Here is a 13,162-nt window from a genome sequence, read left to right as displayed (position 1 = left end):
ACACACACACACACACATTCCTCCATAACCCCAAAGCTGGTCATGACCTCTTGCTCTTCCTGCATCAGCCTCTGCAGGGTTGGGATTGTGGCTTGCCTCACCACACCCAGTTCTGGAATCCCACCCTCCATTTCAGTTTTAGCTTCTTGCTTGCTTGACAGAGCCATATCGTGTAGTCTAGGCTGGCTGTAGCCTTCTGGCTACGGAGATTGCACCACACCCCTTTAATACTTGAAGATTCTCTTCATTTCTTCCCCTTTCTCCTTAATTTACAATTTTCTCCCATTCTTTATATCCCTGTTACAGTAATCCCTATTTTCAGCAAATTTTAAATCCCTGATTTCTACATATTTTGCTTGCTTTAAGACAGTGTAGCATCTACCAAGTTCTCAATAGATACTTAAGTGTTGTACTGCTTTAGTTTTTTTAAGATTACATTTTACAAGTGTATTTTGTGTTGCCTGTGACCGTGTGGGGGGTGTATACAAGCCAGGGTGCTTGCTTGGGCAGAGGTCAGAGGACAATTTGCAGGAGTCCGTTCTTTTTTTTCCACCTTGTGGGTTTGGGGAAACATTTTGTTTTGTTTTGTTTGGGTTTTGGTTTTTTCGAGTCAGGGTTTCTCTGTGTAGCCCTGGCTGTCCTGGAACTCACTCTGTAGACCAGGCTGGCCTCAAACTCAGAAATCCGCCTGCCTCTGCCTCCCGAGTGCTGGGATTAAAGGCGTGCGCCACCACGCCCAGCTGGGGAAACATCTTTACAATCAGAACCATCATATCTGCACTGTTTTGTGTCACTTCTTGTTGTTGTTGCTGGAGAGAGGCTCTTGGGTGGTTTCGACCATGCCATGTAGCTGCGGCGGAACTTAAGCTGCTGTTGCTCCTGTCTCTGCCTTCTAAGTGTAGAAATCACAGGATGCACCACCACACCTGCCTTGTTTGCTTTGGAGACAGGATCTTTGCTCTGGAACCCTGAGCTGTCCTTGAACTCTTTATTCTCCTAGCCTCCCGTTCTGTGTTTCCCTCATCCTGCCCATCACCACCCTCTGACTGATGTTTTCCACATCATTCCTCCCAACTTCTTCGTCAACTCCAAAGATGGTGCACACACCTCTCACCCCTTTCCCGCCTTTTTCCCTCCACAAATGCTCCAAAGATCGAAGTCCTCATTGTCCTCTACCCCCTCCCTTCCCATCCTCCAATCAACCCACCAAGACAGCCTTGTTACCATGACGACCGGGCTTTTGCAAAGCTGAAGTCAAGGACCTGGTTGCCATGGTTTCCGCTTCTCCGCCTCCAGCCCCGCCTGCGCGCCGGATGAGATGGGGGGGTGGGTCGCTGCAGCGTTGGCGCCTGCGCAATGCGTCGGTGCACGGAGCCGGCGAGGCCTTGGGGCGGGGCTTCAAGCGGAGAGGGAGGGAAAAGAAAAGGATCCGACTGGGAGTGGAAGTGGCTTCTACGGTGGCCGGAGAGGGACGCACCGGGCTGGAGGCTGCAGGATGGTAGGCTGTGAGGAGAGGGAGGGGACGGGGACCCGAGGGGCGTGGGCTGTACCCGCAGGGGTCCGGAGGGGGGCTGCCCTTTGTGGGAGTCGCCCTGTCTTCCCTGTGGTCCGCGAAGGATCCACTTCCTGGAGCTGCTAGGGAGAGCTGACCTCGGAAGCTGGAAATGGCACTCGGGACAGGGGTGGGGAGGAGTCTTGCTGGTTAGGAGATAGGGGACTAGGGCCGAATGGTGGCGGGACTGTCCCGAGCCTGGAGCAGCGCTCAGGATTCTGGAATCTTTCAGAGGCTCCCAGGCACTGCCGCAGGGAAGACACGCGGTTGGGGCGCCGGGGTCAGTCGGGATGGTTGCAGGTCGCCGGATCCCCTTCCCTTGGGGCCCACACTGGAGCATGGCCCATGCCGAGCTCGGTGTGGGGAGGGAACAGTTTCCGGGTCTCTGGAGTGAACCTCCTGCCTCGGTTCCATGACGGAGCTCGCTCGGAGTTCTGGCTCAGGTGGGCTCTAGGGTTGGCCGTCGGGGACCTAGGCACTGGAAGACTCCCTGACTTTGGCAACCCCAGCTCTCCACCCTCTCCAGGGCATTTTCTTTTCCGGAACCCAGGCCTTCCGTCTTCCTGCTGTAGCTGTCACCTTTTCTGAACTACACAGGACTCCCTCAGTTCTTCACCTTCCCTGTCCCCCCCACCAACAGTACTCACTTCCTAGCTTCTGGGGTGTTGGTTTCTTTTAACTTAACCTGCTCAACTGGAAGTGTGCACGCACACACACACAGCTATCCCAACCCCGGCCATGTTCTCCGAGCTGTTTGCTGGGGATTGAGTTCAGGATATGGAATCAGGAACCTCTGCAACTGGGAATAAAACTAAGGCCATGCGCCAAGTAGTGAGGACTCTGCTTGCTAGTTATTCCACAGACAGGAGAGCCCTCCTGGGTCACTGTACCCCTGTCTGGGGGACCCAGTGATCAGTCACCTGATGTCTCGGAAGAGAGGTCAGGCCTTAGAGTGCACACCTGTAACCTGGCACTCTGGGAGTAGAAGCAGCGGGGGATCAGGAAACCAAGGGCAGCCTTGGCTATCTAAGGAATTGAGGTCAGCCTGTGCTACATGAAACATTGTCTCAAAAAAGAAAGGCAAAAAAGAGGGCCAGAGAGACGGCTCAGCTTGTCCGGGTGGCTGATTAACCTGAGGTCATTCCCAGGAACCACGTGGTGGAAGGAGGGAACTGACTCCTCTAACCTTCCCACGTAGGTGGAGGCACGTGGGTGCCCCACACATACGTGTAAAATAATATAAAATAACACTTTTTTAAAAACTGGGAAGAGAGGCAGTATGGGGAACTAAATATGTGGATGGCAGAGGAAAATGGAGGGCAAGATCTGAATATCCCTGCCAAGCGCAGTTCTGTGTATGTACATTCTTCAGAGAAGAATATCAACAGGCATGGGACTGACAGGAGAGGCCATATTGAGTCAGAGGCATCTGAAGATTTGTGGCAGGATAGGGTATAGGGTAGAGACCCAACATCTGTGAGACACAGCGTCTAGAACACACAGAGAACTGGCGTCTGTTGGCATCAGCTTATCATGAGGCTAGACATCTTCTCCATGGAAAACAAGGTTAGGAAACAGAAGGTCAGGGGAAAATAGCAGCACCTAGCATGTTACAAGTCCTACTGTGTGTCAGGCACCCTCATGAATGAACAAACCCACTATGCAGACACATGCACGGTTATACCGGGTTAAAAATAATGAAAATGTGCCGGACAGGTGGCTCAGTAGTTAAGAGCATGCGTTGCCCTTGCGGAGGACCTGAGTCTGATTCCCATCACCCACGTGGTGGCTCACAACCATCTATAACTCTAGTTCTGGAGGATTCAACAGGCATGCATGTGTCACACATGCATGTATGCACATAAATATCATACACATAGCATAAATCTTTAATGATAATAACAAGTCTTAAAAGACCTCCAGAAGAACGTATTATTTCTATCCTGCAGATAAGGAAATGGAGCTTTAAAGGCTGCCTAATCTTTTTCAAAGCCAATCAGACTGCTCAGCGGGTAAAGGCACCTGCGGCCAAGCCTGCCGATCTGAATTTGATCCCCGGAGCTCACACAGTAGAAGCAGAGGACCAGCTCCCCAAAGTTGTCCTCTGACCTACACACACAAACACACACACACACACGTGTAATAGAATGTTTTTACATTTAGTTTACCATATGTGGGTGGGTGGGTGCTTGCTACATTATGATCGTGGAGAGAGGACAGCCCGTGGGAGTCGGTTCTCTCCCGGAATGTGGGTCACGGGCATCGGAGCTTGGGTCATCGGGCTTGATACCAGGCACCTTGACTGATTTAGCTATCTTGCTGGCCTAGTATAGATTAATTTGCCTGAGACTTTACTCAAGCTACTAAAACCCAAATCACAGGCATAAGATCTTTGGCTTTCCCCCAGGGAAAAAACGCTCCTCCTTGTGGGGACACCCAGCATCGACAGCCAGGACAGGTATCAAGGAACAGTGCGGGAGTCTGGGGCTGTATGTTTATGGAGGAAAAGAGGCTCCGACCCCCTCCTCTGCCCCTCAGCTCTTGTCCTTCCTCCCTTGCAGATGCGATTCATGCTACTGTTCAGCCGGCAGGGAAAACTTCGGCTACAAAAATGGTACCTGGCCACCTCAGACAAGGAGAGGAAGAAGATGGTCCGAGAGCTCATGCAGGTCGTTCTGGCTCGAAAGCCCAAAATGTGCAGCTTCCTGGAGTGGAGGGACCTCAAAGTTGTCTATAAGAGGTGACACTCTGTCCCTTTATTTCTAGATGCGCAGGAATTGCCCTGGAGTTGGCTGTGGGTTAAAATGGCTGAGAAATAACTCTGAAATCAGGCAGGGTGAGGATCAGAGGCATCTACTGGTTGGTCATGAATAACCGCTTCCTTCACGTCCCTAGTTCATCTTGAAATTGTGGTTCCAACCGGGGATGGACCTCTGTTCATAGAGTGCTTGCCTCGCATGCACAAGGCCCTGGTTTCGATCACCAGCACAACATGAAGTGGAGGGAGGAGGCACAGAGAAGCTCGAGCTCACCTTTGGTTATCTAGTGAGTCTGAGGCTAGTCCAGGCTTAGTCACTCACAAAACCCAGAAAGAAAAAGGGAAAGAATGAAAGAAGAAAGAAAGTTAAAAAACAAGAGGAAGAAGCAGGTAGATCTCTGTGTTTTGCAGTCAAACTAGCCTGGTCTACAATGTAACAAGTTCCAGGCCAGGGCTGCACAGTGAGACCATGTCTCAAAAATGAAAAGGAAGAAATTACTGTTTCCAGCTCTGTGTTCTCTGACATGGCCTCTTGCCTACCCCCTGAAGACCCACCTGCCCACAGATAACGACCCTCCCAGTCTCCTCTGCCATTGTGAGCACCACACCCACTTTCCCAAGCACACTCCTTCTGGTTGCCTGGGTTCTGAGCATATAAACTGGCTCAGGTTTATTCTGAGGCCAACCAAGTGGGTCAAAGGGCAGAAAGCAAAGGCATCTAGCGTGTTTCTGAAGCGTGCTCAGGGAGAGTGTTAGTCCTTTGTACCCTCTGGGGCCACAGGGTCGGTGTACAGTTAGAGGTCCTCGTTGAGCCTAGAGCTCCAGGGTCCCGAAGGGAGCAGCTAACTGTCTCACCCGCTCCCTCCTCAGATACGCCAGTCTCTATTTCTGCTGCGCCATCGAAGGCCAAGACAACGAGCTGATCACACTAGAGCTGATCCACCGATACGTAGAGCTCTTGGACAAGTACTTCGGCAGCGTGAGTCTCCCCACGAGCTTCCCCCCCCCCCATTTCCCGTGGCCAAGCCATTCCGTCTTCCTGCCCTGGAAGTCTCAGTGGGAAGGTGGTGTCAGGGCACAGGAACTGTAATTAATCTTCCCTTGTAAGCTCTAAGCCTATTAGCTATGGCCCTTAATCAGCTTGGGGTATGCCTCAGTCAGCAGAGCTCTGGCATGAGATGGAACAAGAGGGAGAAGAGGAAAACTGGCATTGAGAAGAGGCAGAGACCGTATGTGCACTGAGAGGCCAGAGGACAAATTCGGGTGCTGATCTGCAGGGGCCCTCCATGTGGTGGAGTTTCCTTCCTTCTCTCTCTCTTTCTTTCTCCCTTTCTCTCTCTCTTTCTCTTTCTCTCTTTCTTTCTTTCCTTCTTTCTTCTTTAATTCCTTTCTTTTTTTCTTTCTTTCTTTTTTCTTTCTTTCATTCTTTCTTTTCCTTCTTCCTTCCTTTCTTTCTTTCTCATTTATTTATTGATTAATTGATTTATTGATTTTTAGAGTCTCACTATGGGGCTGGAGAGATGGCTCAGTGGTTAAGAGCCTCTGACTGCTCTTCCACCAGAGGATGAGGGCCTGGGTTCAGTTCCCAGCACCCGCAAAGCAGCTCACAGCTGCCTGTAACTCCAGTTCCAGGAGATCCAACCCCTCACACAGACCTATATACAGACAAAACACCAATACGCATAAAAGAAAAACAGATAAATGACTATCTCATAGGATCTCCTTATGTAGCTCTGGCTGGCCTAGAAGTTGCTATGTAGACCAGGCAGGGCTCCAGCTCTGAGTAGGTTCTGCCCACCTCTGCCTTCTGCGTGATAGGATCGAAGGCGTGTGTCAAAGGTTCATTTTATTTACTTTTTATTTATATGTGCATGTGTCTGTCTAGGTGTGTGCATGTGAGTGCAGGAGCCTGCAGAGGTCAGGCTTGACCGGGGCTGGAGTCATGGGTGCGTGTGCGCCTCCCCACCGAGATGTGTGGGATTGGACTCGGGTCCTCAAGCACAATATGTCCTCATAACTCCTGAGCCGTCCTGCCAACTCCCACCTTGGTCTGTTTTTTTTGCTTGTTTGTTTTGTGAGATCTTTGTTCGTTTCAGTGCTTTCTGTTTTGTCAGTTGAGGCAGAGTCTGGCCTGGAACTCCTTGATTCAGCCTGGGGATCTCCATGTCTCCCCTCCCCCCGTGCTGGGATTACAAATGAGCATCAACATATCTAGGTCTTTTTTTTTACTTGGGTCCTGGGGATCCAATTCCTCTGGCATGAAGCAAGCGCATGGTACACACACATACATGCAGGCAGAACACCCATGCACATGAAATAGATGAATAAAGCTAAAAGATTTGTTGTTTTCAAGATGATAACTCGGAGCCCTACCTTCCCAGAGATTGAGAAGTAACTTAGCTGGTGTGCAGCCTGGGCGGGTAGATGGTGCAGACCTTAGGCGCAGAGAAGCCGTGCCTTCATAATGTGTAGCACCGTTCACGGTGTACAGAGCCCGATTGAGTTCTACCTAAAACTAATTTGTTTTGTTGGTACTGAGGACTGAATACAGGCCACACTCCTGTCACTCTTCCCTCCACCATAGACTATATCCCCACTGTTCTTCATTTTTTTATTTATTCGTTTTTTCAAGGCAAGGGTTTCTTTCTAGCTCTGGTGGTCCTGGAACACACTCTGTAGACCAAGTTGGCCTCGAACTCACAGCGATCTGCCTGCCTCTGCCTCCCAAGTGCTGAAATTGAAGGAGCGTGCCACCTCCCAGCATTTAATTTGTTTTAAGATTTTTTTTTTTTAATTACGTTTATTTACTTGAGGATGGCCAGGCACACACTCATGAATGTGGAGGTCAGAGGGCAACTTTTAAGGATTTTGTTCTCTGTGACTTTCATATGGGTCTGAGATATTAACCTCCAAAGGGCCATCCACTGCCCTAACTTTACGTTTGTTTTTCATCATCATTGTCATCCTCATCCTAATCGTCATGGGAGCGGGGAGGAGGCATGCCCGCCATGGCATGAGTGGGAAGAGGGCAGCTTTGTGGAGTGAGCTCTCTTTCACCTTTACATAAGTCCTAGGGGGTTGAACTCTGAACTCTGATTTTCAGGCTTAATGTGACAATTGTGCCTTTACCTGCTGGTCAGTCTAGCCAGCCAGCCCTTTTTATCTTTTTGGTTTGGTTTTCTTTTTTTTTTTTTTTTGGTTTTTCGAGACAGGGTTTCTCTGTGTAGCCCTGGCTGTCCTGGAACTCACTCTGTAGACCAGGCTGGCCTTGAACTCAGAAATCCGCCTGCCTCTGCCTCCCAAGTGCTGGGGTTAAAGGCGTGCGCCACCACGCTTCTTTTGTGTTTTTAAGACAGAGGATCACATGCACATCCTAGCTGGTCTCCAGCTCACAGAGCAACTGAGGATGACTTTGTACTCACATCACAGGTGTGGCCACCACACCTAGTTTATGCGGTGCTGGGGACTGACCCATCATAAGCTAGTGTCTTAGTCACTGATCTACAACTGTGAAAAGACACCATGTTGTAAGAGAAATCATTTAATTGGGGCTTGCTTTATAGTTTCGGAGGTTTCGACCATTGTTGTCATGGAGGGACATAGTGGCATGTAGGCAGGAGCTAGAGCTAAGAGCTACATCCTGATCCCTAAATAAGGAGGGAGGGAGGGAGGAAGGGAGGGAGAGGACTGACGAGACAGAGACTGACTCTGGGTTTGACATGAGCCTTTGAAACCTCAGCCCACCCCTAGTGACACACCTCCTAGTCCTGCTAATCCTTTCAGACTGCCCACTCCCTGGCGACTAAGCATTCAAATAAGTGAGCCTATGGGGGCCATTCTTCGTATGTATGTATGTGTGTATGTATGTATGTATGTTTGTATGTAAGATGTGTTTATAGCCCAAATGCTTCCCTGACCCAGAGCCCCTCCTTCCATCCCTCCTCCCCTCCTCCTCTGAGAGGGAGAGGGCCCTCCTGGTCATTCTCTCACCCTGGCACATCAGGTCTCTGCAGGATTAGGTATATCCTCTTCCACTGAGGCCAGACAAGGCAGCCCTATTGGGGAGCAGATCACACAGCCAGGCTACAGCTTTGGGGGGCCTCTGCTCGCATTGTCGGGGGACCCACACTGAGACTGAGCTGCGCATCTGCTACGCGCGCCTCCGTCCAGCCTGGGGGCTCTCTTTGGTTGGCAGCTCAGTCTCTGAGCTCCCAGGGGTCCCAGGTTGGTTGACTCTGTAGGTCTGCCTGTGGGGTTCCTTTCACCTTCAGGACCCTCAGGCCTTCCCCCAACTCTTCCATAAGTGTCCCGACCTCGCCGGGCAGTGGTGCCCTTTAATCCCAGCACATGGGAGGCAGAGGCAGGTGGATTTCTCAGTTCGAAGCCAGCCTGATCTACAAAGTGAGTTCCAGGACAGCCAGGGCTACATAGAGAAACCCCTGTCTCGAAAACAAACAAACAAACAAACAAAACTAAGAGTCCCGACCTCCGTCCAGCGTTTGGCTGTGGGTATCTGCCTGTGTTTCAGTCAGCTGCTCTGAGGGCCATTCTTACACCGGCCACGCCAGCAGTCAGCCAACTAAGGAACCTTGCCAGCCGAGTTAACTGGTGGGTTTTATGAGACCACAGATTGTACCTGGGCCTCACACATCGTCACTCTGTGCTTGACCACTGAGCTGTGACCCCGGCCCTTTTTTTTTTGTTGTTTTTACTTTTTACTTTGAGACAGGATCTCACTAAGTTGTCCAAGCTGACCTTGAACTCACGCCGCAGCTTAGGATCCATCGGCTGCAGCATCTTACAGGACTGAGATGAGAAACCCCACATGCCTTATGGTTCTCGGGTTTGCTCCTCATCGATCTGAGGAGGCGACGCTAACCATCTCCTTTTCTGGATGGGGAAACGGAGACTCAGAGACGTTCCGTGATGCGCCCAACAAATTGCGTATTGACGGAGGTCACCTTGGGTCTCCTAAAGCAAAGGCCATGGTGTTCTCCTCTGCCCCAGAGTGCCTAGGTTAGAGGCTAACCGGGGTCTGGCAGAAACCATATTGGATATTTGAAGAGGAAAACAACAGCAACCACAGGCCTGTAATTCCTGACCCAAAAGCTGAGACAGTGAAAGCAGGAGCAGGCATGGCGCGGCCTGGGCCTGTCATCCCAGCACTCAGGCTGAGACAGGAGGATTGGGACCGCAAGGCCAGCCTGTGGGAAAAGGCCAAAGCTCTGAAGACTGAGGCCCAGGAGGGTCTCACCGACGGAACTCACTGTGGGGCTGAGGACGTGCTTAGCTTGCCCTGTGTGCTCAGAGCCCTGTACCACATAAAAGTGGTGTGGAGGCATATGCTATAATCCCAGCATTTGAGAGGTGGAGGCAGGGGGATCGCCAAGGACAGCTTCAGCCATATAGGGGATTTAGTGGCGGTCTGGAGTACTCGAGACTGTCTAGGGGCATGAAGCAGACGGACGGAGGTTGGGGGTGCACCTTGGTGCTCAGCTCTGCCTTCTCCCCCTTCTCCCAGGTATGTGAGTTGGACATCATCTTCAACTTTGAGAAAGCCTACTTTATCCTGGACGAGTTCCTGATGGGTGGGGATGTCCAGGACACTTCCAAGAAGAGTGTGCTCAAGGCCATTGAGCAGGCTGACCTGCTGCAGGAGGTACGAGCCAGGGACAGTGAGGAGGAGGAGGAGGAGGAGGAGGAGGAGAATTACTGTGGCCGAGGGGATTCCCCGCCCCGCGGACACCCTGCCCGTCGACGACGAGTGGGCCCCCCTCCCTGTGGCGTCTGGCCCCCATCACGCCCTGCTGTCTAATCTGTCCTGAGTCCTGAACCGGTGGAGCAGGTGGTGGGTGGACCGATCACCCGCTACGGTTGTCCCCTCTTTCGTTCCAAGCTCAGGCTCTTCCCAAGACCTAAGATGTCTGTCTTATTCTGGCCTGGTCTTAATGATTTTCATGATGGTGAGGGTTGCTTAGAGAGTTAGAGACTGATTCATAGTAGATAAGCCTATCTATCATCTATGTGTCTGTCTGTCTGTCTGTCTGCCTGTCTATGTGTCTATCATCTAGGTGTCTGTCTGTGTCTGCCTCTATCTACCTGTCTATGTGTCTATCATCTATGTGTCTGTCTGTGTCTGTGTCTGCCTCTATCTACCTGTCTCTATGTCTGTCTGTATATATTTTCCCTCTGTCTCTCTGTCACTGTCTCTGACACGAGGGGTCTGTGTATGTACGTGGATAGAGACCAATGGCTGACATTGGCTATCTCCCTCAGCCGTTCTCTACCTTATATTTTCAGACTCTCCCATTTAACCTGGAGCTCATCCATTCAGCCAGGCTGTCTCAGCTCCCTCCCTACCAACACTTGAATTAAAGACCCAAACCTCCACTCCAGGCTTCTCTGGGGTTGCTGGGGATTCGAACTCAGCTCTCCATGCTTACATGACAGATGCGTGTCAGATAATGACTGAGCAGTCTGTCTAGCCCGGCCTGATCCTCCCGTTTAACAACATGTAAAACACACACGCACACACACACCCCTTTTGCTCCAGAACTGACATCTATGGGGACGCGGGGCTGGCCCAGAGGACATCTGTCAGTTCTCCCTGCTGTCTGGCATCCCTACCCTCTTCCCATCCCCACTTGTCCCCTCTCCTGTGCTACTGCTGAGCCTTGGTGCAGGGAGATGAGTCACCAGGACTCTGCAGTGACAAGCAAGCCAGCTTGAGCCGGCTCTGAGGAGGGAGAGAGATGGGGGTCCACCCACGACGGAGGTCAGCCGTACAGGGGGAGAAATGGCAGAATGAAACTCGAGGTCACCCCAGTGGTCCGGCTTCCCTTCATCCCATCCCGCACGTATGCACACAGACAGACGCATGTGTGTCCCCTGTCACCAGGCACTAGTGACTCATCACTCCGAAGTCTACCTTTCCTTCCCTTGGAGTCCGGTACCAGTGGCCTACTGCCTTCCCCACCCCGAGAGGCACACTGCCTACCCCTGGGAGATTAGGGTTCCTCCTGCCCCAGCTTCGTGCCTCTGACCCATGGGTTCTGAAACTGCTTCCCTGCTCCCCCTGTTCCTCGCTTTAGATTCTGGGTGATGACTTGGCCTCTTCTCCCCTCCTTGCCACTGTGGGTGCTGGGGATGGTGTCATGAGGCCCGTGAGGTCCCCCCACCCCCGAGGGCTTACGGCGCTCCAGCCTTGGGCTCACACCAGCTTCTCTTTCCCCACCCCCGTGTGTGTCTGTGCTTCCCCCCACTCTGATTCCTTCGCCTCGCTGCGCACCCTGTCTGCCCTTCCTGGTGTCTACGTCACCCCTGTGTGTCTCAGGAGGATGAGTCGCCGCGCAGTGTCCTGGAGGAGATGGGCCTGGCATAGCCCCGTCAGCCTGCGGGGGGGCCCTGCGGACCGGGGGAAGCCAAGGCAAGAGACAGCACTTGGGGGCTGTTTCTCTCACCTCTCCCCCAGACCCCTTCTCTTGGAGGGACTCGGCTGCTTTTCCTCGGCCACCTTACCTACTTTAGAAGGAGCTGTGGCTCCGGCCCTTCGTACAAACATTCCCTCCCTCCAATTCTCCCTTCCCTCCACCCTCTACCTTTCCCAGTGAAGGCTTTAGGAGCTAGAAGGGAGGAAAACGTGACCTGGATGGGGGTGCTCCGTGGCTTCCATTTTCCTTTGAAGAAGCAATGTTAACCCCAGCCGTCCCCCGTCCTCCCTGTGTCCTGTATGGCTGTAAATATATAAATACGTCAGGTTAAAGGGAAAAGGTTTCCAGGGCTCTTTTCTCTCCTCTGCCCCAAAACCTACCTCCACGCCTCCCCATAACCAGCCAGGGCAGCTTCTCTGCCTGGGAGGGGCTTTCTCCTCTCCAGCCCCCACTTGCTCCTGGGCTCCAGTGTCCAGCCAGAGCCAGGGAAGGAGCCACAGGGTTAATGTTTTTCTAGCCTTGCTACTTGGAGGGAAGGGGAGGTTGGGGGAGAGGCCTGCTTTCTGGGACACTGACCCTGTCCCCTTTCCTCCACTCCACGGTGAGGGCGCGGCAGGAGCCAAGCAGGTGGCGTGGGCCAAGTGGCTGCCTTCATCTCCTTTCTTCTGAAATAAAAGGAAAAAGTGTTTCTGGACTTGGCTTGCCTTGGCTTTGTTGGAGAAGACCGACGTCCACCCAGAGGTCAAGGGCAACTTCCTGCTAATGTCTTCCTGGGAGCTGGATCATTGGGAAGAAAAACTAAAAATAGAAGATGGCCAGCTGAATGTCAGATAGAAACAAGTTTTGTTGTTTTGTTTTCGGGGGGTTGTTGTTATTGTTGTTTTGTTTTATATGCTAGGATAATGAAGCCTGTGGCGCGTGCATTCGAGGCAGGCACTACCAACTGAGCTATAAACAAACCCTCTACTGTTCAGTCTTGCTTTTTTTTTTTTTTTTCTTTTTTCTTTTTTTAATTTTTCGAGACAGGGTTTCTCTGTGTAGCTCTGACTGTCCTGGAACTCACTTTGTAGACCAGGCTGGCCTTGAACTCAGAAATCCGCCTGCCTCTGCCTCCCGAGTGCTGGGATTAAAGGTGTGCGCCAGCCACCACACCCGGCTCAGTCTTGCTTTTTGAGGCAGGGTTTTGTTTGCATAGCTCTGAGTGACCTGGAACTCAGGGATGTTCTTGCTGTCCACCTTCTGGCTGCTGGGATGACAAGCGTGTGCTAAGCACATCCCAACCCAACAGATGCAGGGTCTCCTGTGGTCTACACTGGCCTTAAACTCAGCATGGATGGAGGATAAACTTGACTTTTCTGATCCTCCTGCCTCTGTCTCCAGGGCTGCTGAGATCGCAGGTGTGCAGCGCCACGCCCTGATAGA

At 51.9% G+C, this 13,162-nt stretch overlaps 1 protein-coding gene across 1 annotated transcript; it reads left to right on the top strand.

Annotated features, from left to right (window-relative positions):
• The first annotated feature begins 1,403 nt into the window (after positions 1–1,403).
• Ap1s1 (adaptor related protein complex 1 subunit sigma 1) lies at positions 1,404–12,434 on the top strand. Its single transcript, XM_021186792.2, has 5 exons — positions 1,404–1,498; positions 4,114–4,292; positions 5,181–5,289; positions 9,832–9,969; positions 11,644–12,434. The coding sequence occupies exons 1-5, from the start codon at positions 1,496–1,498 to the stop codon at positions 11,689–11,691; spliced, it is 477 nt and encodes a 158-aa protein (XP_021042451.1). The 5' UTR covers positions 1,404–1,495; the 3' UTR covers positions 11,692–12,434.
• The last annotated feature ends 728 nt before the right edge of the window (positions 12,435–13,162 follow it).

Source organism: Mus pahari, chromosome 23 (assembly GCF_900095145.1).
Source record: "Mus pahari chromosome 23, PAHARI_EIJ_v1.1, whole genome shotgun sequence".
NCBI classification, from domain to species: domain Eukaryota; kingdom Metazoa; phylum Chordata; class Mammalia; order Rodentia; family Muridae; genus Mus; species Mus pahari.
This window is presented reverse-complemented; position numbering and strand designations above follow the sequence as displayed.

What these genes read in the sequence shown, in the direction of transcription:
- Ap1s1 (XM_021186792.2), top strand. An exon ending in CTCAAAGTTGTCTATAAGAG is followed by an intron (nt 4,293 to 5,180) that starts GTGACACTCTGT and finishes CTCCCTCCTCAG; the next exon opens with ATACGCCAGTCTCTATTTCT. An exon ending in AGGCTGACCTGCTGCAGGAG is followed by an intron (nt 9,970 to 11,643) that starts GTACGAGCCAGG and finishes TGTGTGTCTCAG; the next exon opens with GAGGATGAGTCGCCGCGCAG.